Genomic DNA, 24,199 nt, shown 5'->3' with positions numbered 1-24,199 from the left:
ATTATATTAGCAGGCCTTTGCTCCCCTGGTGAAATGCCAACAAAAATCACGTTAATCCAGCACCAGGCGTCCTTAAGGCTGCGAGCCGGCAGGTTTACCACAAACACACATGTGATTCATTCTCAGAGTCAATAGTCGTTTCCTCTTATGACACTAATCTGATCTGAAGCAGGTGTTCTTTACGTTTTACTGTGGCCTCATTGGGAAAAAACCAAAACATTAGGAAACCAGAGGTGGAAAAGTGAGACGGAGTGAGTGAGAGGTGTTTCAGAGAGCAGGAATGGGAAATGGCAAAGTGCAGTAGGCCACACATGTGTAACACACTGAAAACAGAGGAGAACAAGTGCAGTGGGACTCAAAGCCCTGAGAATTAAATCTGTTTGCTGTGGTTTCCCATGGTTTTAAGGCCACATATCGGTTCAGTTATCAGGTCTGTTGGAACATAAAAAGACAGACAATGGTTGGATCGGATATTCATTTAAAGTAAAATGCAGAATTATGAATGACTTATGAATTTAATGTCATGTTTAGAAAGTTGGGAGAGGGATCAAGATGAGTGGTAATGGAACCGTTTATTTGTTGTGTATGTGAGTCAGAGACAGACAAAAATATGTGTGGGCAGTGTAGCTCTCTTCCCAAGCCTGCAGAGCGCTCCAGAGCCTTGACAGGCTTTTGGCTGGGTGCCTTACACGTGAGTCTAACAACAGCTGGAAGATGGAGAGCAAAGGAAGAGAGGAGCAATGGAAGACAGAGCCAAGGCAGTGCAGGCCAGTTCCCAGGCCCTGGCCTCTGGAGACCCCAGAGGAGAGGAAGCAGGGCAGGGGCAGCGGGGGTGGGTGGGTGAGTGGGTAGGGTTGGAGGGGGGGTGAAGGGCTGAGGCCAGCTGTATTGATGTACTGCAGCCTGCAAATATTTCTACAAAGCTAATAGGTGACGGCCGCTTGATGTAGCTCAAAAGTAACCTGATTACGTTTCTTCACTGTCAACGATATCATCAGTAAAATCGCAGTTAATATTTCTATGTGTTGATAAAGTGCATGTCATTTGAGTAGCTTGTGGTTTGAACCCATACAGATAATAATCTGCAGCTGTCTTTGGCTCCGTGAAGCTTTTTCGAACCTTCCGGCAAATTTGCCTCTTCTTTTTTTTTGTTTTACCTGAATGTTTCCTGTTTCAGTTTACTGTCATTGTTCTCATTAATGTCATTTTTAGACATGGCTGGCAGGTATTTATTTAGCAAAATAAACCTACTGTAAACAACCTGCTCTGTACCAAACAACACAAAGAGATGGGAACTACCTTGTGAAAACATGTGAGCATTTAGCTCCTAAAGAACCAGTTATTTTCTTCAGTAAAAGGAGAGTGAATCTTCTTCTCAATGTTATTACATGTCCTGGAAAGCAAGAAACACAATGCCAAACGAATGATAGTGTCATGGATATTTAAAATAAATAAAGTTTGCTAACACAATGGTCATATCAACTTAAAAATGATAACATGTTTACAGATTGTTTCTGCCGCCACCAGGTGGCCACAAAAGGTTTACAGCTAAGCCCAGTTGTGTTTTGTCTATCAAGTGATGGATCATTTATTTTGATGTGTTCCTTCATCCACAGGGTTGCGGAGCATCATGTGGAAAATGTGACTGCAGTGGTGTGAAAGGAGCAAAGGTGAGATTTTTTTTATATGTATGTATTACATGACAGACTGGAGCCGGGTCTGGGTGGAAAAGTAGCGCATGGGGCTCAGTCACGGAGCAGAGCCCAGGACGGGAACAAAGATCAGTTTGAATTAGAGCGTGTCCGGACACACAGCTGGGCTGAAGGTCTTATTCCCATCAGATGGAGGGAAGCTCTGAGCTACAGATGTACGAGCGGTGGGGGCACCAGCCACGAACTGGCTGGGAGCCTCTGAGCTGTCAGCACTTCAGCATTAGTGTTAATCACTGAGCAGAAACATGAAAAGTTGATATTAGCTGACTTGGACAAAGTTAGTTTTGCTGTAACACATACAGACAGCTGCTTACACACCAACAGCATTTTATCCAGTTAATTGTGTTTAAAAAAACCTCAAAAACAAACAGTCATTAAAAGATAAGTCTGAACATATTATTAATATTATTATCACTATATTTTCACTTTTATAATGATTTATTGAAAAGACACTTATCCTAATACCAGGTATTGCCTTTGGAGCCTGATATATGAGATATAATGTTTTGGTTGTCTAAAAATAAATACTTTAATTTTAGAACAATCAATGACACAGTGGTTCCAAACCTTGGTGTCAGTCCTTCCACATGGGTATCAAGATAAGATGTAATGTGGGATGATTATTAGGACAGGAACCATGAATGAAAAAACAAAACATTGTTTCTCCACCAATTTAGGTTCATTTTCTGAATTTGTTTCTTATTTCTGCATTTTTCACAAATAAATTATGGAATACACTTTTACCTCTCTAAAATGAAATAAAGATGAATAAAATAATGGTCACAGACATAGTTGTATGATGTCACCACTGCTTCAAAGAAACTGCAACTCTGTACATTTATTGTTCACTGCACCTCCTGCTGTTTAGGTGAACTAGTGTTGGCTCAGCTTTATCAGCCGGCTGCAGGGTGTTATCTGACCACTCAGTGCAACAGTCCAGCCTTTAATGGCTCATTCTAGCAGCAACAGTAGCCTAACATTCAGCTCACTTCACAACAACAGATGTACTGACTGTGTTCAGTGGAGTACGGCCAATCGCTTTGGAATCAAAGCACCTCTGTGTTTTCAAAGTTGTTGAAAGATCTTAAAGATCCTCCCCAAAGTCTCATGTGAGCCTTTTTTCCGATGATATCACTTCCTGATGTCGCAAAACAGAAGTTGCCCTGGTAACCCTATGAAAATAGATTTATAAATATAATATGAATCTATAGGTCAACATGCAATGCTTCTCCCCATTAATGTGAGTCCAGTGTTGGGGTTAGGGAGTGGAAATCAATCCTAAAATAATACTTTCAATATGGATGGTTTCTTATTTATTGGCAAGTTTTACCCATGCTCTCTTCCCTTGTGAAGATTATTGAGGAATGACTCTCCCTGATAGCAATGCTGCCATCTAGTGGCAGATAGTAGAGTCTATCTGGGTCAGTTTTAGGACACTGCGACAGACACAAGAGGAGGATGCAATATTTGTTATTGATTAAACTGAAATAATACAATGCTTTTATGAGATTTCATAATTAGTTAAAATGTAAAAAATATACAGAAAAAAATATGTTTTAATAATTGGCTGTTTTGCCGATGGCTGAACATACATGTATCGTATGCCAACTTGAAGAAGAGGAATAGAAAGAACTGTTATTTTGGAGTTTGCGTTTTGGTCCTTATGTCATTAAAATGTCTTCCTGTGCCTCACAGGGTGAACGTGGATTTCCTGGTCTTCAAGGTAATATGGGATTCCCAGGGATGCATGGACCAGAGGGGCCTCCAGGGCCAATGGGCCCCAAGGTTCGTACTACGTTTCACTCAGGGTTAGAACTGATTCATTATTAGTGCACAGTATTTCCCTGATTAATCGGTTAGGTGTTAAAATGGTTGTAATGTTTCACAGCCAGAATTAACATCTAAAAGCCAATTATATTCAGTTTAGTATCATCTAGGACAAAGAAAAATATCAAATCCTCATATGAGAGAAGCACCAGCACATTTTAGAAATGTTTGCTTTAAAAATAATCAAAACGATTATTCAACTCTCATGTTAATTGCTGATTAGTTTTCGCTTTCTTTACTAATAGTTGCAGCTTTACACACATTAAAATCAATAAGCTCAAGGTGAGCTAATATTATCCATCCTATGTCTACACGTTGTCAGATCTTTACTCAGTATAACAGAAGCATTTCATATTTTTTGAGAACATTTTTCAAGGTCATCAGAACTATTTTTCTGTGTTATGCTAATTATGATGTCATTTGTCTATCAGGGAGATCTGGGTGAGCCTGGAGCTACTGGACTGAAAGGTGTACGAGTAAGTAACTAACCATCTAAATTATAATATAAGAAGATGATATGATACAAACTTACAGTTCCCAAATTATTGCTCGTCTTCAAGTTGTTGTGTTGTCGTGAGAGAGAAAATTTGACGTGCTTGTGATTTCACAGGGTCCTCCTGGTCTGCCAGGTTTCCCAGGAAACCCAGGACTACCAGTAAGTTTCCTTTGAGCTGCCTTCACGTCTCACATCCTGCAACAATCCAGTAAATTCACCTCGTAACAGTAACAATGTTGTCAAGCATGTAACTCGGTTTTAGATAATGTTGATAATTATTAGTCTCCATTTTAACTTGGATGATGTCTGTGGGAAGTTTCCTGCTTGCAGCAGGGCAGAATGGTCAGGAAGCTGGGGAGACGTTGTCACCATATAACTAATAATTGTCTCTTTGAATTTCTGTACTCTCGTTCATAGGGTATCAATGGAAACGATGGTCCACCTGGTATGCATGGTATCCCAGGATGCAATGGAACTAAAGTAAGACACTTCTATTTATTGTGTGTTTCGAAGCAGATTTGTTCGCCCAGACTCTCTGTACACTCCAAACTAAACACTTTTCATACCTTCTCACTGTGTTGCTTGTGTGTTTCAGGGAGACAGAGGAAGGGATGGCACTTCTGGTTTTCCTGGTCTTCAAGGGCCTCCTGTAAGCAACCACAGTTTGCGTGAAAAATCAGGCAGCACACCACTGACAGCTCACTGCTCACTTATCCGTAGAGACCTGTGAAAACATTGTGAAAACCATCAAACATTCTTAAGAAAAGCTGTCTTGTAGCTGCCAAACATTTTGGGGATTTGTCCAGTTTGTAGCGCTGTATTATGCAACTAAAATTAAAACCAAAACACTGGAAGATTTATACATCAAATCATAATACATCAACTAAGCGGTATTTTAAAATGTAAATATTTTTCCTGTGAGAACATCTAATGTATAGATTTATTTCTATTCTCGCTTCTCAGGGCATCCCAGGAATTCCTGGAATGAAGGTGAGCTGAAGTTCATGAAACTTTACATCTTATTTAAGAATATATGTGTGAATTATCGCCTCTCCCCCCCCCCCTCCCCATCTTTCTCTGCCAAGGGACATGTGATCTATCAGAGCATTTATCTCTGTTTTGTCTCCCTCAGGGTGACCCTGGTGGTGTGTTTGGGATTACCCCCATGAAGGGAGAGAGAGGATTCTCTGGTGTACCTGGAACACCTGTACGTAGTGTGTGTGTGTGTGTGTGTGTGTGTGTGTGTGTGTGTGTGTGTGTGTGTGTGTGTGTGTGTGTGTGTGTGTGTGTGTGTGTGTGTGTGTGTGTGTGTGTGTATGTGTGTGTGTGTGTTCTTGAATGTATGTGCAAAGACTGAGAAACAACCTGAGACGATGTAAAGTATTTTTCCCACATTTCCTCTCCCAGGGATTACCTGGCCCTCCTGGACCTACCGGACCTCCAGGAATCCGTGGTTACCAGGGACCGAAGGTGAGTTACTCCATCGGTGATGAACTGTTCATTTTACGAATTCAGTGGAAAAACTTAATTTGCTGAGGAATTTCAAAGGTGCATAAATGCTTGAAGATACACCAACAATTCAGAGCTCATATTAGAAAATGTAATATCTGTAGACTTTTACATGATTACTAGTAATTGTTTGAATAATTGAGTCACTGTTTGACAGGGTGACGCTGGCCCCCCTGGCCCTCCTGGAGAGAAGGTAAGATTAATTATGCATACAGTAGAGATTTAACAATAATAAAAACGCCAACATTTTCTGACATGGTGACTTGGCTGAGATGTCATTCGAACTTTCTTTTCATCCTCTGTGCAGGGTGACAAGCTGGCCTTTGTGAGTGAGAAAGGAGATAAGGTGAGATTTATTTTTTCATTTTTTTAACTAAAGAGAAACAAAACAAGGGGGAAATTAAAACCTGTAGTTTTCATGTGATTGTTAAGGTCAACACCATATTCATCATGTTGTGGACGTTATTACAACCCAAAATCCAAGAAATCTTTATTGCAAAAACATTATCCCAATACAGACCACTAATTATTAGCATCTTACCAAGTTATTGCCTTACCTTTATGTCTTTTTACTAATGACCTTTTTTCTTTAAGCCTATTGTTACCCCACTCATTACATGTTATTATTGGGTTAATTTTCCTCAGTTATACACATGTATTGCTTTTTTTTTCTTTTTTTTTTTCCATTAACTCACTTTCTTGCCAATGAGAGTATGACTTGAGTTATTACAATGTTACTACTGAGCTATAATGTAAATTACCATCTACACCTGTTGCAGCAGCATTTTATCCATCTTTTTTCTTTTTCAATAGTTTGAGGAAGGAAAATTGGAATTTTGTCTTTTTATTGGTCTAATCTAGTGTTGTTGTTGTTGTTGTTGTTGTTTTGTTATGCTTTAATCAGATGAAAAGTAAAATAATTTTCTCAATGCATTAAGGAATATTTGTAGACTGTATTGCTAGTTTTGGAGAGCCTTGATTTTCAGTGGTTGATTTGATTTTTAAATAAAACATTTTTTCCATTGTTTTTTGAAAATGTATTTGGCTGTGGCCGCTGTTGTTGTGAACGTTGCCGTCTGCCTGCAGGGTGACCGAGGATATCAGGGCCCACCGGGCCCCCCTGGACTCCCGATGGGAGTGGAAGGAGGACATATCACAGTGCACATACCTGGACCACCGGTACTCACTCAGTTCTTTACAAGCTCAAAAGAAATGGCACTATTTTCATGTTTTATTACTTAATATCTGTGTATATGAAAAAGATTACTTTTGTATATGTGTTGTTTCCTACATGTGTTTTTGCTTTTCTTCCTGTAGGGGTACAAAGGACCTCAGGGAGATAAAGGAGAAAAAGTAAGTATTTTTCTTTCCAATGTTGAGGTGTGAAACTTAGCGTGTACACAGACTATTTGTTATCTATTACTTTGTTTTTAGACACCTGTTGGGTTTTTTTGCAGGGCTTTTGCACCCCTTATCTTGATGGTGTCAAAGGTGATCCCGGCCCACATGGACAAAGAGTACGTAGCTCAACTTATGTGTCTAATTGGGATGGTATAATTTTATAATAACTGACGCAGGAAGTTCAGTTACCGTGTCCTTTTCTGTGTGTATCTGTGCTGATTTTATAGAGAATCAGCTCAATGTGTCAGTCACTTTTACAATTAATCAGACTGTGTGTTCCTGTAATTTAGGGTAAACCTGGTAAAGATGGAGACAATGGGCTAACGGTAAGTAGTACTTACTGTATTATCCCCCTGCTCTACTGTGCAGTGCTGTTTTCTTTCATTGTATAATATATGTATCACTAAAGTACAATATATTCTCATACAGGGTGAAAAAGGTTTTCCTGGCGCTCCTGGATACCCCGCTTCCCAGGTAACTAATTCACTAATTAATGTGGGATCATGTAAATTTAAGGCTTTAACTTCAAAATGAATGTATATCAAAGGAATTCCTGATCAGACTGACTAAATTCTTTGTCTTGTTTCAGGGTGAAAAAGGAGAAAAAGGACCACCTGGTTATGTGAGTGATCTCTCTCCTTTGGTTTTACAGTAACTTGTGTGAATCTCTAGCTTGCTCTCTTTTTCATCAGCTACAAACAGAACTTCTGAAAGCTACCAGCAGATGTCACCACATATTAATTTTGTTATAAAGTGAGAGACTGTTAAAGGAACAATACACTGGTTTTAAAATGACTCAGTGGGATGTGGCCTGTAGCTTCTATTACAGTCTCGTGATTGTCTCTGCATGAAATTAATCTGTATCAGGAAAAGTATTTGTCACATAGGGATATATAATTTGAAGAAACTATAATGGAACAAATAAATAAATTGAAATACAGTGGGGGGAAATTTGATTCCTTAGTGTTTTTAAAGCCCTGGCTATGACTTTTACTTGACTAGTCTCAGTTTGAGTTTGGAGATAAAAAGCTTAGCAAAAAAGAAAAAAATTTGGGAAGATCTGAGCATTTATCAGACAGGGAGGATCTAGCAAAAGATGCTACTGAGTTGAGTAATGGGAAATGTGGGATTCACAATCAAAGGAACTTCACCTACAAGGGACTTCAAGAGCAAATGAACACCTCCAGATTATATATATTTTTTTACCTTTAGCTGTTCATATAGTGTCTAAAGACAGGACTATTTTGTTAATCTGTCTCTTGCAAGACATCCAACTTCTGTTGAATTTACCCTTTAACTGTCAGATGTTGTAGCTGCATCCTTAATTTTTTGTAAATATGTAATTTTAGGGTAGTGGTGCACCTGGCCCTCCAGGCCCCTTTGGTCTCCCAGGGTTGGAAGGAGAAAAAGGTAAAAGGATGCTATAAAATACCCACATGTATGGTAAATCCCACACACAAAAACACTCAGTTCCAATGATATCCATGTTTTTCCTTTCCCATGTTTTGTTTTTCTCTTAATCTGCAGGCTTTCCTGGTCCTCAGGGAGAGGCAGGTCCTCCAGGTAAAATAACACTAACAACAAGACATGAAGCTTGCACATGTCAGATACATGCTAACCTAAATAATACCTACTGGCTTTCTTGTCTTTTACTTCAGGCCGGCACATTGAAGGACCTCAGGGAGAGAGGGGCCCGAAGGGAGATGTGGGTGGAAAGGGAGACAGGGGTGTAGAGGGAGAGTCTCTTGTTGGTCCTCCAGGACAACAAGGGCTCAGTGGACCACCTGGATCACCTGGACAACCAAGTATGTCTGATCTTTGAATGTTACAGTCATTTCAAAAGATGACAACAAGGGACACCTCAATACAGCGTGTATCTATGTTTTAATTATCTACTGTGTGTGTGTGTGTGTGTGTGTGTGTGTGTGTGTGTGTGTGTGTGTGTGTGTGTGTGTGTGTGTGTGTGTGTGTGTGTGTGGTCCGCCCAGTTGACCCCAATGAATGTAACATTGAGAGGGGAGCTCCTGGCCCTGCTGGACCTCCAGGATTACAAGGGGAACTGGGACAGAAAGGTAACGATAAATTGATGAATTAATCAAATAAAATTATATTAAAAATGTGTCCATCTCATCTGTAGTAACATCCCCGTAAGGATATTTACCACATGTATCACTACTGCTGCTGGACCACATATTTAAGACCATATTTTTTTTACTGACGTTTCTGTGCCCAACTTTAGGTGACAAAGGAGATACCTGTGCTCAATGTGATGGCGTTGGCCCCGCTGGAATACCTGGCCCCGAGGGCCCGAAAGGAGAGCGAGGTGAGGCAACATTAAAATAAAAAGGTGATGTCCAGCCACCAAATGTACAGTGTTATAGCCCCCAAACCTTCTACAGGTATCTTTTTTTTTTGATGGAGTGTGTGATTCACGTCCGAACATGTTTTTGTATATTTATTTGGTCTTCTGAGTGCTTCTGACCTCAACTTTTTACAGTTTATATTGTTCAAACAACCATGTGTCTCTTATCATATTATAACAATTTTTTTTGTGTGTATTGACACACTAATGAGTATTTGATAAGTTACGGATGTGCAATGTCCATTCTCACCTGGCAGGACCTCCTGGTCCAGTGGGTGGCAAAGGAGAAAAGGGTCTTTCTGGACTTCCCGGACAATCTGGAAGACCTGTGAGTAGAATAATGTCCAGACATAAACAACAAAATCGGAGAGGAAAGTTTTCATTGTTCGGTTAAGGAAAATTTGAGCAGGAAGACAACCATCAGAATACAGTATGTCAATGACATTCATTGCACATAATTTTTTTTCTCACCTGTGTGCAGGGTAATCAAGGAACACCTGGGTTGATGGGGACCCCTGGTGCTGTTGGCGAGCCAGGAGATATTTTCTTAGCTCCTGGTCTGAAGGGGGACAAAGGTCTTCCTGGTGTTGCTGGTTCACCGGGACAGCCAGGGCTGGATGGACTACCAGGGAGAGATGGTTTCCCGGGTCAACATGGACACAAAGGAGAACCTGTAAGTTCACCTGTGTGTTTTTATACGAAGGCTCATTTTATCAGAACAGTGGGAGCTCCGCTAGTAGTGAACTGTCTGTCAAGTAATCAATAGCTTTGACAGGAAAGAAATGGCCTGTGAAAAAAAAAAAAACTTAACTTTTATGTTACTCTGGTGCAGGTGAAACCGCACTTCACTTTTACTTATTAGACTTACATTCATCATTGCAACAATACTCCAAATTTAAGTTATTTGGCATGTAAATAAGTTGCAAACATATCGCACTATCAGCTTTATGAGGGGATAATAAGTAGAAGTTGTTTTAACTCTTGTGAAACACAAGCACCCTAAAAATAAATGATTCCTCTTTTGACAAAAAAAAGTTTTTATGAAGTAAAACCTGCAAGCTACTTCAAGCAGCCCAACTTGAGTCTGCTGCTAAATTTACATGTTACATGTACACAACCCGAGGCTACGCCGCTGCTGGCTGCCATCGCTGACAGCATTTCAAAAGCTCCAATCCAGCATCCACCCGTCGGCTCTGAGTCTGGCATTCCCTTTCTGAGTTGAGTTTGATGTTTCCATGGGATGAGCGATGAAGTTAGAGCTCAGACACCAAACATTAATGCTGCACATATTCTACACTTACGCAATCATCCTTTTTAAATTAATTTTAAATCAAGTTTAAATTTAAGTCATTCTTGCATTCAGTCTATGATTTATTGTCAGCTTTTTTACAAGCAAATACAATTTGACATTCCTTTTGTCTAATCTTGTGTTTAGGCCAGTGAGGGCATCAAGGGTGAACGTGGACTAGATGGAGACCCTGGTCTTATTGGGGTCCCAGGAGAGAGGGGTCCACCTGGTGTGCCAGGTTTTGGCCGATCAGGGGAGCCCGGAGAGAAGGGCAGTGAGGGGAGACAGGGACTTCCTGGAACTCCTGGAATACCAGGTAGGCATGAGAGCTACACTGTAAAGTGAAGGACTAAAAGATGTAAAGTCAAACTATCTTAATGCCTCATCTGATACCCGATACACTGATGCTGAACACACACACACCTATTGAGTACATTAATTCACTGATAACATTGTGTCAACCAGGTTTAAAGGGTGAGCCCGGTCAAGGTGTGAGCACTCCTGGACCTCAGGGGGTCCCTGGACCACGAGGAGAATCCGGCATAACTGGACTGCAAGGTGAGCAACACCATAGTCAGCATGTCTTCATTTAGACTCCAGTGCAAAAATATTGATTTTAAATGTAAATGTGTCATTGATTGCAGGTGACAGAGGCCATGTAGGAGATCCAGGGTTGCCAGGTTTTCCTGGAGACAAAGGTGAAAGTGGACCTCCTGGAATCGGATTTCCAGGCCCAACTGGTCCTAAAGGTTAGTTACTCCAAAACGTTGATCCCAATCTTCCTGCCCAAGCATGGGGAAGTAAAATGTGAATAATGAATTTATGCAGAGCATGCACAAGAGGAAAGCAATACAGCAAATGAAATGAAACGCAAATGTTTGGTCCGTGTTTGTAGGAATCAGTGGAATTCCAGGAGCTACAGGATTAACAGGAGAGCCAGGAAAAACAGGACAGGATGGCTTGACAGGAAAACCTGGTCCACCTGGACAAAAAGTGTGTATTTGTCAACATATATACTTCAGTTAATATTTTAATTATAAAGTGACACATGCTGTAAACTAGATATATTGCATGTGCCAAAAATGTGCAATGGAATCAACAAAAACCTCAACGCATCGTATTTTGACCATTTAGACAGTTCAACAAACAAATGCATTAGTCCTACTGTTCGGCTTTAATACAATAAATCTAGCAACCACAACTACAATATTATCTGATATATAGACACAATAACCTTGGAGATAATGTAAAATTTGTGTCAGAATTGCATTGCAGTTCAGTGCTTCTTTCTAAACCTTGCAGGGTGAAGCTGGACGGGGTCTTCCAGGTCCAAAAGGTTCACAGGGTCACCCAGGAATCACTGGTTACCAGGGAGAGAAGGGTAACATTGGACTGCCTGGTGTTCCTGGACGAGAAGGGCAGACAGGACCACCCGGATCTCAGGGCATCCAAGGTACTGCAGGAAACATAGAACAACTCTGCTCTAACGGTTCAATGGATTTAGTCCATGCTGAAGAGTAAAAAAAAAAGGCCCGTCTTCTGTACCAAGATTGATATTTTCTGTTTTTGTTTTTTTTAAATAGGTGAGTCGGGGCCTCCAGGGCCTCCTGGGTATACTGGCATACCAGGTGTTCCAGGAAAAGGCTCGTCTGGAGCTCCCGGACCACAAGGACCACCTGGAGAGCCTGGACCATACGGTGAGCACAAACTCAGCATAGAAACACGAAAGCCTTTTTCACAGGAGTTATTTTGACATGTCACAGTACAGAAAGCACAAGTGTAAGTGGCACAGTTAAATCATGGCTGAATTCCACATAGCTGCATCAGTTTTATGGTTCTGTGCACACTGATTTATTTTGACACCGTTATGGCAAACAGAGGCATTTGGACAGAACAGTTCATCCTAAGTAACTTTCTAACATCTGGGAAGTCCAAATGTCTGCTGGGAAAAGAGGAATTTATTTTTTGATGCTTACTTTCTTTTTTTCAGACTTTCAGTTGGTGTTGTGGAAATCAGAAACAAAATATTTTGTGTGTGTTTGTTGTACAGGAAGGGAAGGTGTAAAAGGAGAAAAGGGCTACCCAGGTCCTCCTGGTCTAGACATGCCGGGGCCTCAGGGAGAGAAGGGGACCCTTGGGTTCCCCGGAGCCCCAGGTTCAAAAGGACAGCATGGGACTCCAGGCTTACCAGGCAGGGATGGACAAATTGGAAACCAAGGTGAGACAAACAAACCAAGGTGAGACAAACAAACCAGTGTCTTTGGGTATGTAGGGGTCTTTCTACTTTTTGTTTTTCTTCTTTTGTTAATGTTGCACTTATATAAATGAACAAAGGTCAGTTCATAGTAAAAAAAAAAAATAAATCAGCATTTGCATTTACATTATTCAGTCACTGATCATGCCATCTTTGCTGCCATCACATTTAAGTCCATTAGACACATTGAGGTTAATGGAATGCATCTATTTTGCAGTGCTTTTGTTCGGGGTAAAACTCTGGTCAACAACACTTAACTCTACCTGTATATCCTTCACAATAAAAGCTTCAAAGTAAGGAATGGATTATGCCCTTTCAAAAGCTGGAGGATGTTTAATGTCAAATATCTGTACAGAAATGTTGAGTTTTACTGACAATTTCTTCAAAGGAAAGCCAAAAAAAAAGAACAGCAAGGCCAACATAGAATAGTATTTCTAAGAAAAAACCAGGGCAGCAGAGTGATCAGTATAACATGACGTTTTTTGTTGTTTAAAGATCTGGTGAAAATGAATATTGTCCTGATTTACCCACGTTTTTAATATTTTGTCTTTTTCACCTTTACTAGTAACAGTAATCTTAATGTGTTTGTGTGTGTAGGTTTTAAAGGTGAAATGGGGGTCATGGGAACACCGGGAGTACCAGGATTTCCTGGATCACCTGGTAAATTTGGACCTCCTGGTCTGAGAGGTGAGGAACTTTGAATGATAAAACTCTAAAATGTACTTCTTCTGTAACTGTTCTCACAGTTCAAGCTTTTTAGGATTTCTTCAGCTTCATCAGCAGCAATAAAAGATTCTCGTTACCACCTTGCATCTCAGGTGATCCTGGTATTACTGGAGCAAGAGGTGATATTGGAGACATTGGATCTAAAGGTGAAAGAGGAGAGCCAGGTCTTCAGGGACCTCCTGGGAACATGAGTGAAGTTGACATGGAGCACATGAAGGGGGAGAAAGGAGACATCGGACACATAGGTATAAAACATACACAATGGCCAGTGGTTCAGTAAGAGTTTAGGGTCGGGCGATATGGCCTAAAAATGATATTGCAATATTTTTAGGCCTTATCGCGATACGCTATATATATCACAATATTTTGAAATATTCTCTAAAGCACTTCAGAAGTGATTCATTTAAGTCTTTGATGCATTAAATAACACCAGTATGACGAATGCTTGTTTATATTCATTAGTGGTTTCTATTGGAACAGTTTTAAAATTGCAGGTAAAAAAGGGGAAAATCACAAGTTAAATTTAACAAAACAGTTTTTATTCAATGACAATCCAATTGGTTCTATTGGATTTTCTTTTGAAAAAAACACAACATGTACTGTATATAAATGAACATTCTTGAGTAGAAAACTGCAGCAGCATTATTTTAAACAGGACTTTTTCTTTGACAGTGTTTTTACTGTGCAGTAGTTTAACTACGGCCCCCTCATCTGATCATAGAGATCATCTATGAAACTGAAACTGTGTCTAAACAACATCTCAGATGACCATTTCAGATTGAATTTATGAACTCACCCATAACTATCAGCTGCTTAATGCTTAGTTTTACTTGTTAACCCATATTTTGATTTAGTTGACTGTGCGTGTGGCTGCAGGCTGCTTTTGTACTGGAGCAGTGACACATGAACTTCGAGCTCGTCTGTAACTTTCATCTCTATGCGACAAACCTTCTGGATGTCTCAACAAACTGGTCGTGTTTCAGCTCATACATGCAAACGATTGTTAACGTCAGCTGTAGTGAAGAGTAACTGCACCTACTCGGTGTTCGCGATATTATCATTTAATACATCCCACGTAGAATAAGCCGCGAAACATTGATTATATTTGATATATCACCCACCCTTATCAGAGTTTGGTCTTTATGTAGAGATTTGCTATAAACAAGCACATGGGTGATTATGTACTGTATATTCTTTAGTTTAGGACATACCTCAGTGCCTGTGTGTGATTTTTGTTTTTAACTCCGTTCTCCCATCAGGTAACACTGGGGTCACTGGAGAGAAGGGCCACCGTGGACTTCAAGGAGACCCTGGAATGCCGGGCAAAGATGGAGAGCCTGGATTACCTGGACAACCAGGTGACTCACCCGGACACGGGAAATTTACTTTCAATTGTGTTACATATTTTTCTGTATGCAGTGTTGTATTATGTCATTGTCAACTTCAATGTCACTGACATTTCTCAGGTGAAAAGGGAGATCTTGGTTTTCCTGGAGAGCCTGGCACTATAGGAACAACCGGACAGAAAGGCAGTGTGGGAGAGATGGGAATACCAGGTACATACACACAAATAAAACACACTAATTGTATGACATGGAAATGCAAACCAGTGTGTAAATGTAAAAAAAATATGATATGTATTACAGACATGGTATTTAGTCCGGTAAGAAGTGTAAGATGCTTTATTGAGAATATTTCAAGCAAGGGAAAACCTAAATTACAGTGAGAAACACTATATTTAAGTTAAGCGTGTTTCTTGTTAATAGCGTTTCCTAAACTTGTGTGTGTGTGTGTGTGTGTGTGTGTGTGTGTGTGTGTGTGTGTGTGTGTGTGTGTGTGTGTGTGTGTGTGTGTGTGTGTGTGTGTGTGTGTGTGTGTGTGTGTGTTTTGGACAGGTGGGGCTGGTCCAAAGGGTAGTAAAGGAGATTTTGGTACACCAGGACATCCTGGATTCAGAGGCACAGATGGAGAAAAAGGAGATAGCGGATCACCTGGTGAGCCAGGTATTGGCATCCCCGGACATCCAGGAGAAAGGGTAATCCACTCTATAAAATTAGGAATGGCTGTGCCGTATCAATTTGAACATAGGCAACGATGGTTTAAATGGGCATAATCAGCAGAACTGATGCGAGGACAATACTTTGAATTTTTTTTTTTTTTTTTTTTACAAATTTAGAAAAGTGTGTTTATTTAAACTTTTATTTTCAGTAAGCTTTTAGGAAGAATTCAAAAACACTTACAAAATTATATTTTTTTGTAATTTGCATCATAATGTCATTGTGATTTTGAATTAGTTAGCTCCAGTTTCATTTCAGTATTTGTCAAAGTGTCAAGAGTCTCGACTGCCACTACTCATCTGAAGTACACTTAAAGTGTAACAATTACAAGAATCGCTGGTGCCCTTACCATTGTCTGGTATATGCTGTCTGCCTGCAGGAAACACTAAGAATGTAAACTGAAACCCAGAGATGGAATGGGCCAAGTTTTTTTTTTGGCAGTACGAGTGTGATAAATATTATCTTTGAACTTTCATTATGTTTTCTGATTTCTTCCTGTCAATGATAATAAACACCTACCTGCCTTTAATTAGCATTCCTCTCAATCCCTCTACTTGTACAGGGTCAGACCGGCCAGCCAGGATTCCCGGGATCACCTGGAGAGAAGGGTCAGAGGGGTCATGAGGGTATGCCCGGCAAGCCAGGAGTTGAAGGACCCAAGGGAGACAAAGGAGGGACTGGGTATACAGGTCAGATTTCAGTCTGATGTCATTCTGTCTCCCAGGACAACTGAAGGTATAGTAATCATACATGTTGTTGATTCAGGTGGGGTCTTATTGTGGTTTGTGTGTGTTGTACAGGTCAGGGAGGTAGACCAGGGGAGAAGGGTGTCTCGGGGCTTCCCGGGTCTGCAGGAGAACCTGGTCATGACGGTCGGCCTGGTAAGTAACAGGTTTATTTAATGAGGTAATCAGATCGATGGCCACATTTTAATTACTGCTAAAATTTCATTCATCTATTCAAGGTTTGACACTAAAATCATTAGTTTTATTCTTTCTGGTGAACAGTGAATTAAATGAAAATCCTGCCTTTATCAGCAACCCATAATGAGTAAACTTCTTACCTTCAAGGCGAGGGTGGCATGCAGGGACCTCTTGGTCCTCATGGAGAGAAGGGAGAGCCTGGAGTGGATGGCATCCCGGGATCCTCAGGGGAGAGAGGAGACCCAGGTAAATGTCAGAGGAGTAAAGAGGAGACTGAGGACAGGATTAGTTTTATAACCCGATGCATACATCCTCCTTTGTCACTCTGTCTTGGGACTTCCAACCAAACTTTCACTCAGTTCCTCTCAACTACAACCAACAAAAGCAAATTTTTTATTATTTAGGAGAAACATAAACTGACAAATACAAACAGATGAATCAAACAAAAGCAAAAAAAAAAAAATCTGTTTTAATCATGTGTTCAGGTAACAGGGACTTCTCCAACTAAGTGTACAAGAGGAACAGAATGTGATTTACACACAGAATATACAGATTTCTTACTTTGACTTGAAACCTCAATTAATTTAAATTCAATTTATTTCATTTTTTTTAATACAGGTAAGTATAATTATATATTTTCATATCCTTATTAAAACAGGGGGAAAAAAATCCTGATGCCATTTAAACGATTTATTTGAAAAAGATCACATTCATTAACCAGAAAACAAAACAGGAGGTTGGAGCAGCCAATTAAATTTGATGACATTAATGCCACGTGGATGTCAGAGTTAGATGCATCGGACACATTTTAACAACAGATATATACGCATCATAGTAGTATATTTTTATCACTGTAAAAAAAAGTTTTGCTGCTGGTTAAAGCTTGATTTGTGGGAATCACTAAATACTATTCAACATTATTACTTTGCTCTCGCTATTCTAAACGCTTTAGTAACCATTGTTATTTAGACCACTATTATTATTGAGCGTGAACACTGTATCTGCTTGTCTGCAGGTCTACCTGGCCACGGGATGCCAGGGCTGCCTGGAGCGCTTGGTATCAAAGGTTAGAGCCTCTCCATTGTTGATCATAATCCCTCATTTACTGGAGGCCAACAACGTTTCATGGCCTTGTCTTTTCCTCTCCAGGTGACAAAGGTAGTTTTGGCTTCCCTGGGACTCCAGGTAATCCAGGTGTCCCTGGTATCAAAGGTGACAAGGGACTTCCTGGCCCACAGGGACACCAGGGTGAGGGAGGAGAGAGGGGTCTTCCAGGTAACTCTCAAGAAGGCCCTAAAGGAGACAGGGGAGAATCAGGACAACCCGGAGAAACAGGTATTGTGAAATGCATAATATGACAACCTTCTGCCAGTACTTCATATAGATGTGACGTGAAAAGTGTTTATATTGTTAATACTGAATAAAGAGTATTCAGAAAGATTCCTTTTTCTTTGTGTAACAGGATCACAAGGAGCACCAGGACCTTCTGGCGTGCCAGGACGAGATGGTCAAAAGGGAGTGAAGGGAGATCAGGGTCTTCCTGGTTTCCAGGGAGAGTCGGGACACAAGGGTGACCCTGGAGTTAACGGACTTCCTGTAAGTCATGAAGCCGTTTTCCATTTCAGCTTTTTTTACTGCACACATTAGTTTACATTCAGATGAGAGATGTCGGTAAAAGCCGTTTTAATTTAGCAAAAATTGATATATTTTCCTGTTTGTGTGTCGGCTATAGGGACAATCTGGCCTTCCAGGTATCGATGGTCAGAAGGGAGAGAGAGGATTACAGGGTGTCCCTGGCTTCCCAGGTGAATACAGCATGCTATGTTTGTGTGTAACAGGCAGTATGCCTGTGTGTAAGTGTGTATTAGTGTTTATATGTTTATATCTATTCAAATAAATAAAAGATAAACTAAACTAATACTGACTGTAGGTACAAAGGGAATTGTCGGGGACGGTGGGTTCCAAGGAGAAGTTGGAGACAGAGGATTCCCAGGAGAGAAAGGTAAAAAAAAAAAAAACGTTTTGAAAAACTTTCAGTGTGTTGGTATTGACAACGACCATTAGTAATAATAATATTTGTAATATTTGATGGCCATTAAAAAACAACATTGGTAACATAAAACATCTAATGATGTTGTGTATTTCAGGTAATGATGGCTCTCCTGGTCCCCCCGGACCCAAAATCTTCATCAAAGGAGACATTGGTTTTCCAGGACTTCAGGGCCTGCCGGGACCTCAGGGGCCGTCTGGGTTCCCTGGACAGAAAGGACAGCAAGGTGAAGTATAAATGAGCGCCATTAAATCTCCTGCGATACAAAACTGTTCCCCTGCTCACTTGGCATCCACTTCCATTTTAATAACTATCTCATCATTTCCTCTCAGGTGTGACAGGTACTTCAGGGCCAAAAGGTGATGAAGGTCTCCCTGGATATCACGGTCAGCCTGGAGCCAAAGGAGACGGCGGCCTGCCGGGGCCACAAGGTGAGAGGTTCAACGGCGTAAGGAAGAGCTGTTATAATGCTGCTTTCTTAACTTACTGATTACTTTTTATGTTTAGGACCCAGAGGATACCCCGGGCCCCCGGGACCTGATGGTGTTCCAGGTCAAGTGGGTCATCCAGGCCCCTCATCCATGGATCACGGGTTCCTGGTAACACGTCATAGCCAAACAGTGGAGGTTCCAAATTGTCCAGACGGAACTACGCTCATATATGACGGCTACTCCTTGCTCTATGTACAAGGCAATGAACGCTCTCATGGCCAAGACTTAGGTGAGAAACGCGATGCGAGACGAGACGTGGAGAAGTAGAGCGGGACTGCACCGAAGGACGAAGGTTTAGTGGTTTGAATTACATGTCTCGTGGCTCTGTGTTTCAGGTACGGCAGGCAGCTGTCTAAGAAAGTTCAGCCCCATGCCCTTCCTGTTCTGCAACATCAACAACGTGTGCAACTTCGCCTCTCGTAATGATTACTCCTACTGGCTCACCTCACCTGAGCCCATGCCAATGAGCATGGCGCCCATCACTGGTCAAAGCATTAAACCCTTCATCAGCCGGTATGTCAGCGGTTCAATCCATTCTGTTCTATTTCAGATGAGGATGATACTTGTGGGACACTTACATACTGTGCTGTTCTCATACATATATATGTGTGTGTGTGTGTGTGTGTGTGTGTGTGTGTGTGTGTGTGTGTGTGTGTGTGTGTGTGTGTGTGTGTGTGTGTGTGTGTGTGTGTGTGTGTGTGTGTGTGTGTGTGTGTGTGTGTGTGTGTGTGTGTGCACAGGTGTGCTGTATGTGAAGCCCCAGCCATGGTGATAGCAGTTCACAGTCAGACCATCATGATTCCATCTTGCCCTAAAGGCTGGGACTCTCTGTGGATTGGCTACTCCTTTGTCATGGTGAGACAAATCAGTGCACGTGAACAGAGTCGGCCCTCTCAACAATACATTCTGTTCCTCATTACACATTATTGTACGTACAGTGTGAGCCACGTATACTACAAGGAAGTAGAAGATAGTTATTAAGTTAGATTTGGCAGGAAATGGTCTGCTCTCTGAAAGGTTCTCAAAGAACCTGAGGAACAGCAAGTATTTTTGGCTGGGACGACTAATTCCCGCTTTAAGATAAATACACATAAGGGCTTAGTTTAATTAATAAGGACAGAGAATAGCTCGTAAAGACATGCCATGACATTACTAGCAGGCTTGTACCTATTGGTACATCTGCCAATGACGGTGAAGCAGATGATGCCGATAAGTCCGGGGAAGCGCTTCAGTTTTTCCAATTTTGTGCTACATTTTCTGACTACAGATGAATGAGATCAAGCGTTGGGCATGGGCTCCATGCGTTTTGTTTTAAACTGTAAATTTGCACCTTTTTGTCAATTAGAAAATCTAACAATAGCTAAAGACTGTCTTATCACAGTGATCCAAACTGTGGTATGCGTACCCTTAGTGTTGCGTCTACTACAGTTATGGATTCACTGCCAGGCATGATTTTCAGATGTTCTAATAGTCATTAAATTATTATTATTTTTTTAAATCAAACAGTATATGCAACTATTGTCCTTCCTTATTTCCATGATAATGCACCAAAAAGGTGTCTTCCAGCTGCCATTAAACAACTTAAGAAGAAAAAAAAAAAGCACGTTGCTACCCATCACCAGAGCTTTGCCAGTTAAAAGTTAAGTCAACTAGTTCTGAGGAATTATCGAAATGCCCATCCTATATTTTACATTATATGCAGGTATACACCATTAACAGACCAAAAAGTTCCAGGATTTACCCCATTTAAATGCTCAAGGATATGTACCGATACAGTTTTCTGACAGAACTATCACTTCAGGGATTTGTTTTCTTCAAATACTGGCAGGGCTGCCAACTCTCCCACTTTTAAGAAACCCGTTTCAGACTTTGTTTCACGTTATCACGCTGCCAAAACTAATTTCACACCGACTAGGAGGAATCCTGAAAGCCAAAAAATGTCCTTCATTTGTTTGCATTGTGTTGTGTGTGTTTGTGTAGCACACCAGTGCCGGTGCTGAGGGTTCGGGTCAGGCTTTGGCCTCTCCTGGTTCCTGCCTGGAGGAGTTCCGCAGTGCTCCATTCATTGAGTGTCACGGTCGAGGAACCTGCAACTATTACGCCAACTCCTACAGCTTCTGGCTCGCTACCATCGAAGATGAAGAGATGTTTACGTAAGACAGAGCACTCACACTCAGACATTGTGTTTCTCTGCTCACCAGAGAGGGCAGTGAAACAGCTTTTCAGCCTGCTGTTTAGTTATATTATCCTTTCAGCTTGTGTCTTTCCCTTCATATGTGCTTTAGGAGTATGATAATATCGGACGGATTTGTGATGTTTTTTATAATTTTACCTCCTTCCAGGAAACCCGTCCCGACAACGCTAAAAGCAGGCAATCTCCGAACACACATAAGCCGCTGTCAGGTGTGCATGAAGAGGACATAAACCCACAACCAGAATCCTCCGGTTTAAAATGGCTTTACTTGCAGTTTTCAAAGGATGGTGCTATTTCCCTGCGTGGCGTGTGTGACGAGGGAGGGACAGAGATGTGGGTCGCAGAACAGCCAGAGAATAAACTTTACAAACCAGAACAGAGACCACGTGCCCTTTTGCTCCATACAGAAACACACAATCACAACATGTTTGTAAGGAAAGGCACCCGGTTTACCACTGCACTGAGTACATCCCCCCTAAACTGGTAAACTGGTGTTCATTTTGAAAGGGCTGTTTGTGTAAGTCAGGTGCTATTGAATCTTTCTCGTCTGCCTTTTCCTTTCTGCTCTTCTTTGTATTTCCCTTCCCAACCATTGCCACGTGACTCAAAGATATAGCTACACAATATTATAGATTTTTCACACCTTATAACTCGTTTAAGCTACTAATGTAAAGGATGGGACTTACCACTGGCTACAAACGCTCGTCATTCGCTAAGCCACCACAATGTTGTTGCCACAGACATACCAATCACTCTATTGTAAATATGAAGCGTTCCTTTTTAACATAGTTCAACATACTCTCCTCAGGTTATTACTGAATTACGTTGTGTGTTATTAAGCCCATTCTTATTTATAAGATTTATGAGAATATGTTGGACGCGAGTTTATCTGAGATTCCATATAAATCCAAAATCAATGTTTCAACGTGTAACAACCAGCGCCTTGTTAACAAACAAAACAGCACTGAAATAGCATTGACAGGTGTGTATGTGTGTGTGTGTGTGTGTGTGTACATATATGAATGCTTTGAGTGGCTTGAAATGGCATGTGTGTATATTGTTGCACAACCCTGTTGTTAACATTATCTGAACCAAATGCACAAACAGAAATAGGCAAAAAAGAAAATCATTTTTTCTGTTTCTTTACTCTGTCAGAACAATTTGTTTAACAGTGTGTGTCAAAGGATTTATTCTTATTCAGTGAACCAAATCTTTCTCATCTTTGATCCCAAAGAAATGCACATGTATATATACTTAAACATAACATGTACTTGACTGTTCCCATATGTGAATTACTTTTGCTATCCCTGTTGATCTAGTGCGAAAATGTATTCTCCAATAAGAGTCAAGGGTCAATGTGTCATGGTTGCACATTCATATCAAATATACAGCGTCTATGTGGTCTGAGAAGCTTTAAAAGGTCTTAAGACATATCTGTTTTTTTCTTTATTGCCTAATATACAGCATTTAGAGATTATTTCAGTCATGAGTTGACCCTCCAAAGCTTTTTGGACCCCAAACATAGTTCCTGTGTCCCTTTCAGAGAGAGTGACAGATACAACGTTTTCCACTGTTAAAGTTAGCAATAGCAATAACTCCACACGGACTGCAACCTGTTTTTGTTTGCGTGTTGTTCCTGGTTGTGATGAAACCCATGAAGTAAATACAGTATTAGTGGAATTTGCCTGCATAAAGCAAACTTGCTAACAGTTCGACAGAACAGAAGATACTTCATCTACATTTTATATTTTTCACATCCCATACTGTGTAATGCAATAAAATGATTTGTAGAATATTCGTATTAATTTATCACAGGTGTTTTTTGTGTGTGTGTGTCTCCCTGTGAATATCAAGATTTCTATTACAGTATTTTGTAAATGCCACAAGAGGGCAGCACTGGCACACTTTGAAAGTAAGCCGCACATGATTCATTATCACGAAGCTCTCCTACTTGCCACGAGACAAAAACGTGCAGCAAATGTATCTTGAACAATAATTTAAGTGCAACCTCTGCAACAACACTTTGACAGCGTGATTCAGCCACTACCTCAGCACTTCTTCCGGGACCGTGGCCAGCAAACCCGTTCACCCCACGAAAACACAAGTGGATCGATACGTTCTGCAGAGAACCAAATAACCCCCCCCCCCCTCCTTCTCCTCCTCCCCCCCCCCCACCACCCTCCTCTTCAGCTCCGCTCTCGTCTTTCATTTATTACCGGAATCCTATCCCTTGTTTCCTCTCTTGTCATCAGACAGACAAACAGAGCCCTTGACCCTCTTGCTATCTTCATAAACATGTTTGACAAGGCTTTGACCTCTGACTGGGGAGTGCAAGGTCACTCAGGTGGGAGTCATACTGGATGGCCAGAACAGGCTAAAAAAGCCAAAAGGTCTAATGACAGGCACAACTGAGAGCCGTGGCCCAATGACCACAATCATTTGCGACAAGGTTAACATGTCTGCAGTTTGGTCAAAGGCGCAAGAGATGTGACTGAAAACAGCTCATCTGCTAACACTGTGTAAAGAAGTTCAGTAAGTTACTTTAGTTCAAGTCAGAATTTTTCATTAAAGTAAATCTGTGTGCTATGTCCACTTAAAAATCGCGGTTTGCAGCTTTTTAATTTTGATCAGAGAGAAGACCGTCGGACTCCTCAGAGACATGTATAAAAAGGTTCCATCATATAACTTTTCTCAATTGAGACAAAAAGGATTTCTGAAAAACTTTTACTTTGATGCGATGCATTATGGGAACAATGTTCCAAAATTAGCTGTTTTAACAAGCTGAGTAAAACATCCATTGGACATGTCTAAATGTGACAATTAACAGTTAAAAAGTCAAAGTTTTCAAATCACATTCAATTTATATGAAAAAAGGTTATTCTATATAACGTATGAGAATTTTCAGAGCA

At 40.8% G+C, this 24,199-nt stretch overlaps 1 protein-coding gene across 1 annotated transcript in view; it reads left to right on the top strand.

Moving 5' to 3' along the window:
- The window catches only part of col4a1 (collagen, type IV, alpha 1), a 40,660-nt gene extending 17,560 nt beyond the window's left edge, over nucleotides 1–23,100 (top strand). The window contains exons 2-52 of the mRNA XM_069713696.1: nucleotides 1,617–1,670; nucleotides 3,408–3,497; nucleotides 3,971–4,015; nucleotides 4,150–4,194; nucleotides 4,453–4,515; nucleotides 4,631–4,684; nucleotides 4,999–5,025; nucleotides 5,168–5,242; nucleotides 5,443–5,505; nucleotides 5,702–5,737; nucleotides 5,852–5,890; nucleotides 6,631–6,723; nucleotides 6,862–6,897; nucleotides 7,002–7,061; nucleotides 7,236–7,271; nucleotides 7,375–7,419; nucleotides 7,535–7,567; nucleotides 8,295–8,355; nucleotides 8,473–8,508; nucleotides 8,604–8,750; nucleotides 8,934–9,017; nucleotides 9,185–9,268; nucleotides 9,565–9,635; nucleotides 9,789–9,980; nucleotides 10,743–10,911; nucleotides 11,061–11,153; nucleotides 11,240–11,344; nucleotides 11,491–11,588; nucleotides 11,898–12,048; nucleotides 12,179–12,292; nucleotides 12,646–12,813; nucleotides 13,447–13,536; nucleotides 13,668–13,820; nucleotides 14,835–14,933; nucleotides 15,042–15,131; nucleotides 15,471–15,610; nucleotides 16,195–16,321; nucleotides 16,433–16,513; nucleotides 16,703–16,801; nucleotides 17,571–17,621; nucleotides 17,705–17,890; nucleotides 18,018–18,151; nucleotides 18,288–18,360; nucleotides 18,486–18,557; nucleotides 18,703–18,831; nucleotides 18,938–19,036; nucleotides 19,113–19,325; nucleotides 19,432–19,609; nucleotides 19,837–19,951; nucleotides 21,077–21,249; nucleotides 21,439–23,100. Of these exons, the coding sequence (XP_069569797.1) occupies nucleotides 1,617–1,670; nucleotides 3,408–3,497; nucleotides 3,971–4,015; nucleotides 4,150–4,194; nucleotides 4,453–4,515; nucleotides 4,631–4,684; nucleotides 4,999–5,025; nucleotides 5,168–5,242; nucleotides 5,443–5,505; nucleotides 5,702–5,737; nucleotides 5,852–5,890; nucleotides 6,631–6,723; nucleotides 6,862–6,897; nucleotides 7,002–7,061; nucleotides 7,236–7,271; nucleotides 7,375–7,419; nucleotides 7,535–7,567; nucleotides 8,295–8,355; nucleotides 8,473–8,508; nucleotides 8,604–8,750; nucleotides 8,934–9,017; nucleotides 9,185–9,268; nucleotides 9,565–9,635; nucleotides 9,789–9,980; nucleotides 10,743–10,911; nucleotides 11,061–11,153; nucleotides 11,240–11,344; nucleotides 11,491–11,588; nucleotides 11,898–12,048; nucleotides 12,179–12,292; nucleotides 12,646–12,813; nucleotides 13,447–13,536; nucleotides 13,668–13,820; nucleotides 14,835–14,933; nucleotides 15,042–15,131; nucleotides 15,471–15,610; nucleotides 16,195–16,321; nucleotides 16,433–16,513; nucleotides 16,703–16,801; nucleotides 17,571–17,621; nucleotides 17,705–17,890; nucleotides 18,018–18,151; nucleotides 18,288–18,360; nucleotides 18,486–18,557; nucleotides 18,703–18,831; nucleotides 18,938–19,036; nucleotides 19,113–19,325; nucleotides 19,432–19,609; nucleotides 19,837–19,951; nucleotides 21,077–21,249; nucleotides 21,439–21,520 (4,851 nt within the window). The 3' untranslated portion in view covers nucleotides 21,521–23,100. The remainder of the gene's footprint in view (nucleotides 1–1,616; nucleotides 1,671–3,407; nucleotides 3,498–3,970; nucleotides 4,016–4,149; nucleotides 4,195–4,452; nucleotides 4,516–4,630; nucleotides 4,685–4,998; nucleotides 5,026–5,167; nucleotides 5,243–5,442; nucleotides 5,506–5,701; nucleotides 5,738–5,851; nucleotides 5,891–6,630; nucleotides 6,724–6,861; nucleotides 6,898–7,001; nucleotides 7,062–7,235; nucleotides 7,272–7,374; nucleotides 7,420–7,534; nucleotides 7,568–8,294; nucleotides 8,356–8,472; nucleotides 8,509–8,603; nucleotides 8,751–8,933; nucleotides 9,018–9,184; nucleotides 9,269–9,564; nucleotides 9,636–9,788; nucleotides 9,981–10,742; nucleotides 10,912–11,060; nucleotides 11,154–11,239; nucleotides 11,345–11,490; nucleotides 11,589–11,897; nucleotides 12,049–12,178; nucleotides 12,293–12,645; nucleotides 12,814–13,446; nucleotides 13,537–13,667; nucleotides 13,821–14,834; nucleotides 14,934–15,041; nucleotides 15,132–15,470; nucleotides 15,611–16,194; nucleotides 16,322–16,432; nucleotides 16,514–16,702; nucleotides 16,802–17,570; nucleotides 17,622–17,704; nucleotides 17,891–18,017; nucleotides 18,152–18,287; nucleotides 18,361–18,485; nucleotides 18,558–18,702; nucleotides 18,832–18,937; nucleotides 19,037–19,112; nucleotides 19,326–19,431; nucleotides 19,610–19,836; nucleotides 19,952–21,076; nucleotides 21,250–21,438) is intronic.
- The last annotated feature ends 1,099 nt before the right edge of the window (nucleotides 23,101–24,199 follow it).

Source organism: Brachyistius frenatus, unplaced genomic scaffold (assembly GCF_029030835.1).
Source record: "Brachyistius frenatus isolate BFR_SWC_R1_liver_20210118 unplaced genomic scaffold, ASM2903083v1 Contig_120, whole genome shotgun sequence".
Taxonomy (NCBI): domain Eukaryota; kingdom Metazoa; phylum Chordata; class Actinopteri; family Embiotocidae; genus Brachyistius; species Brachyistius frenatus.
This window is presented reverse-complemented; position numbering and strand designations above follow the sequence as displayed.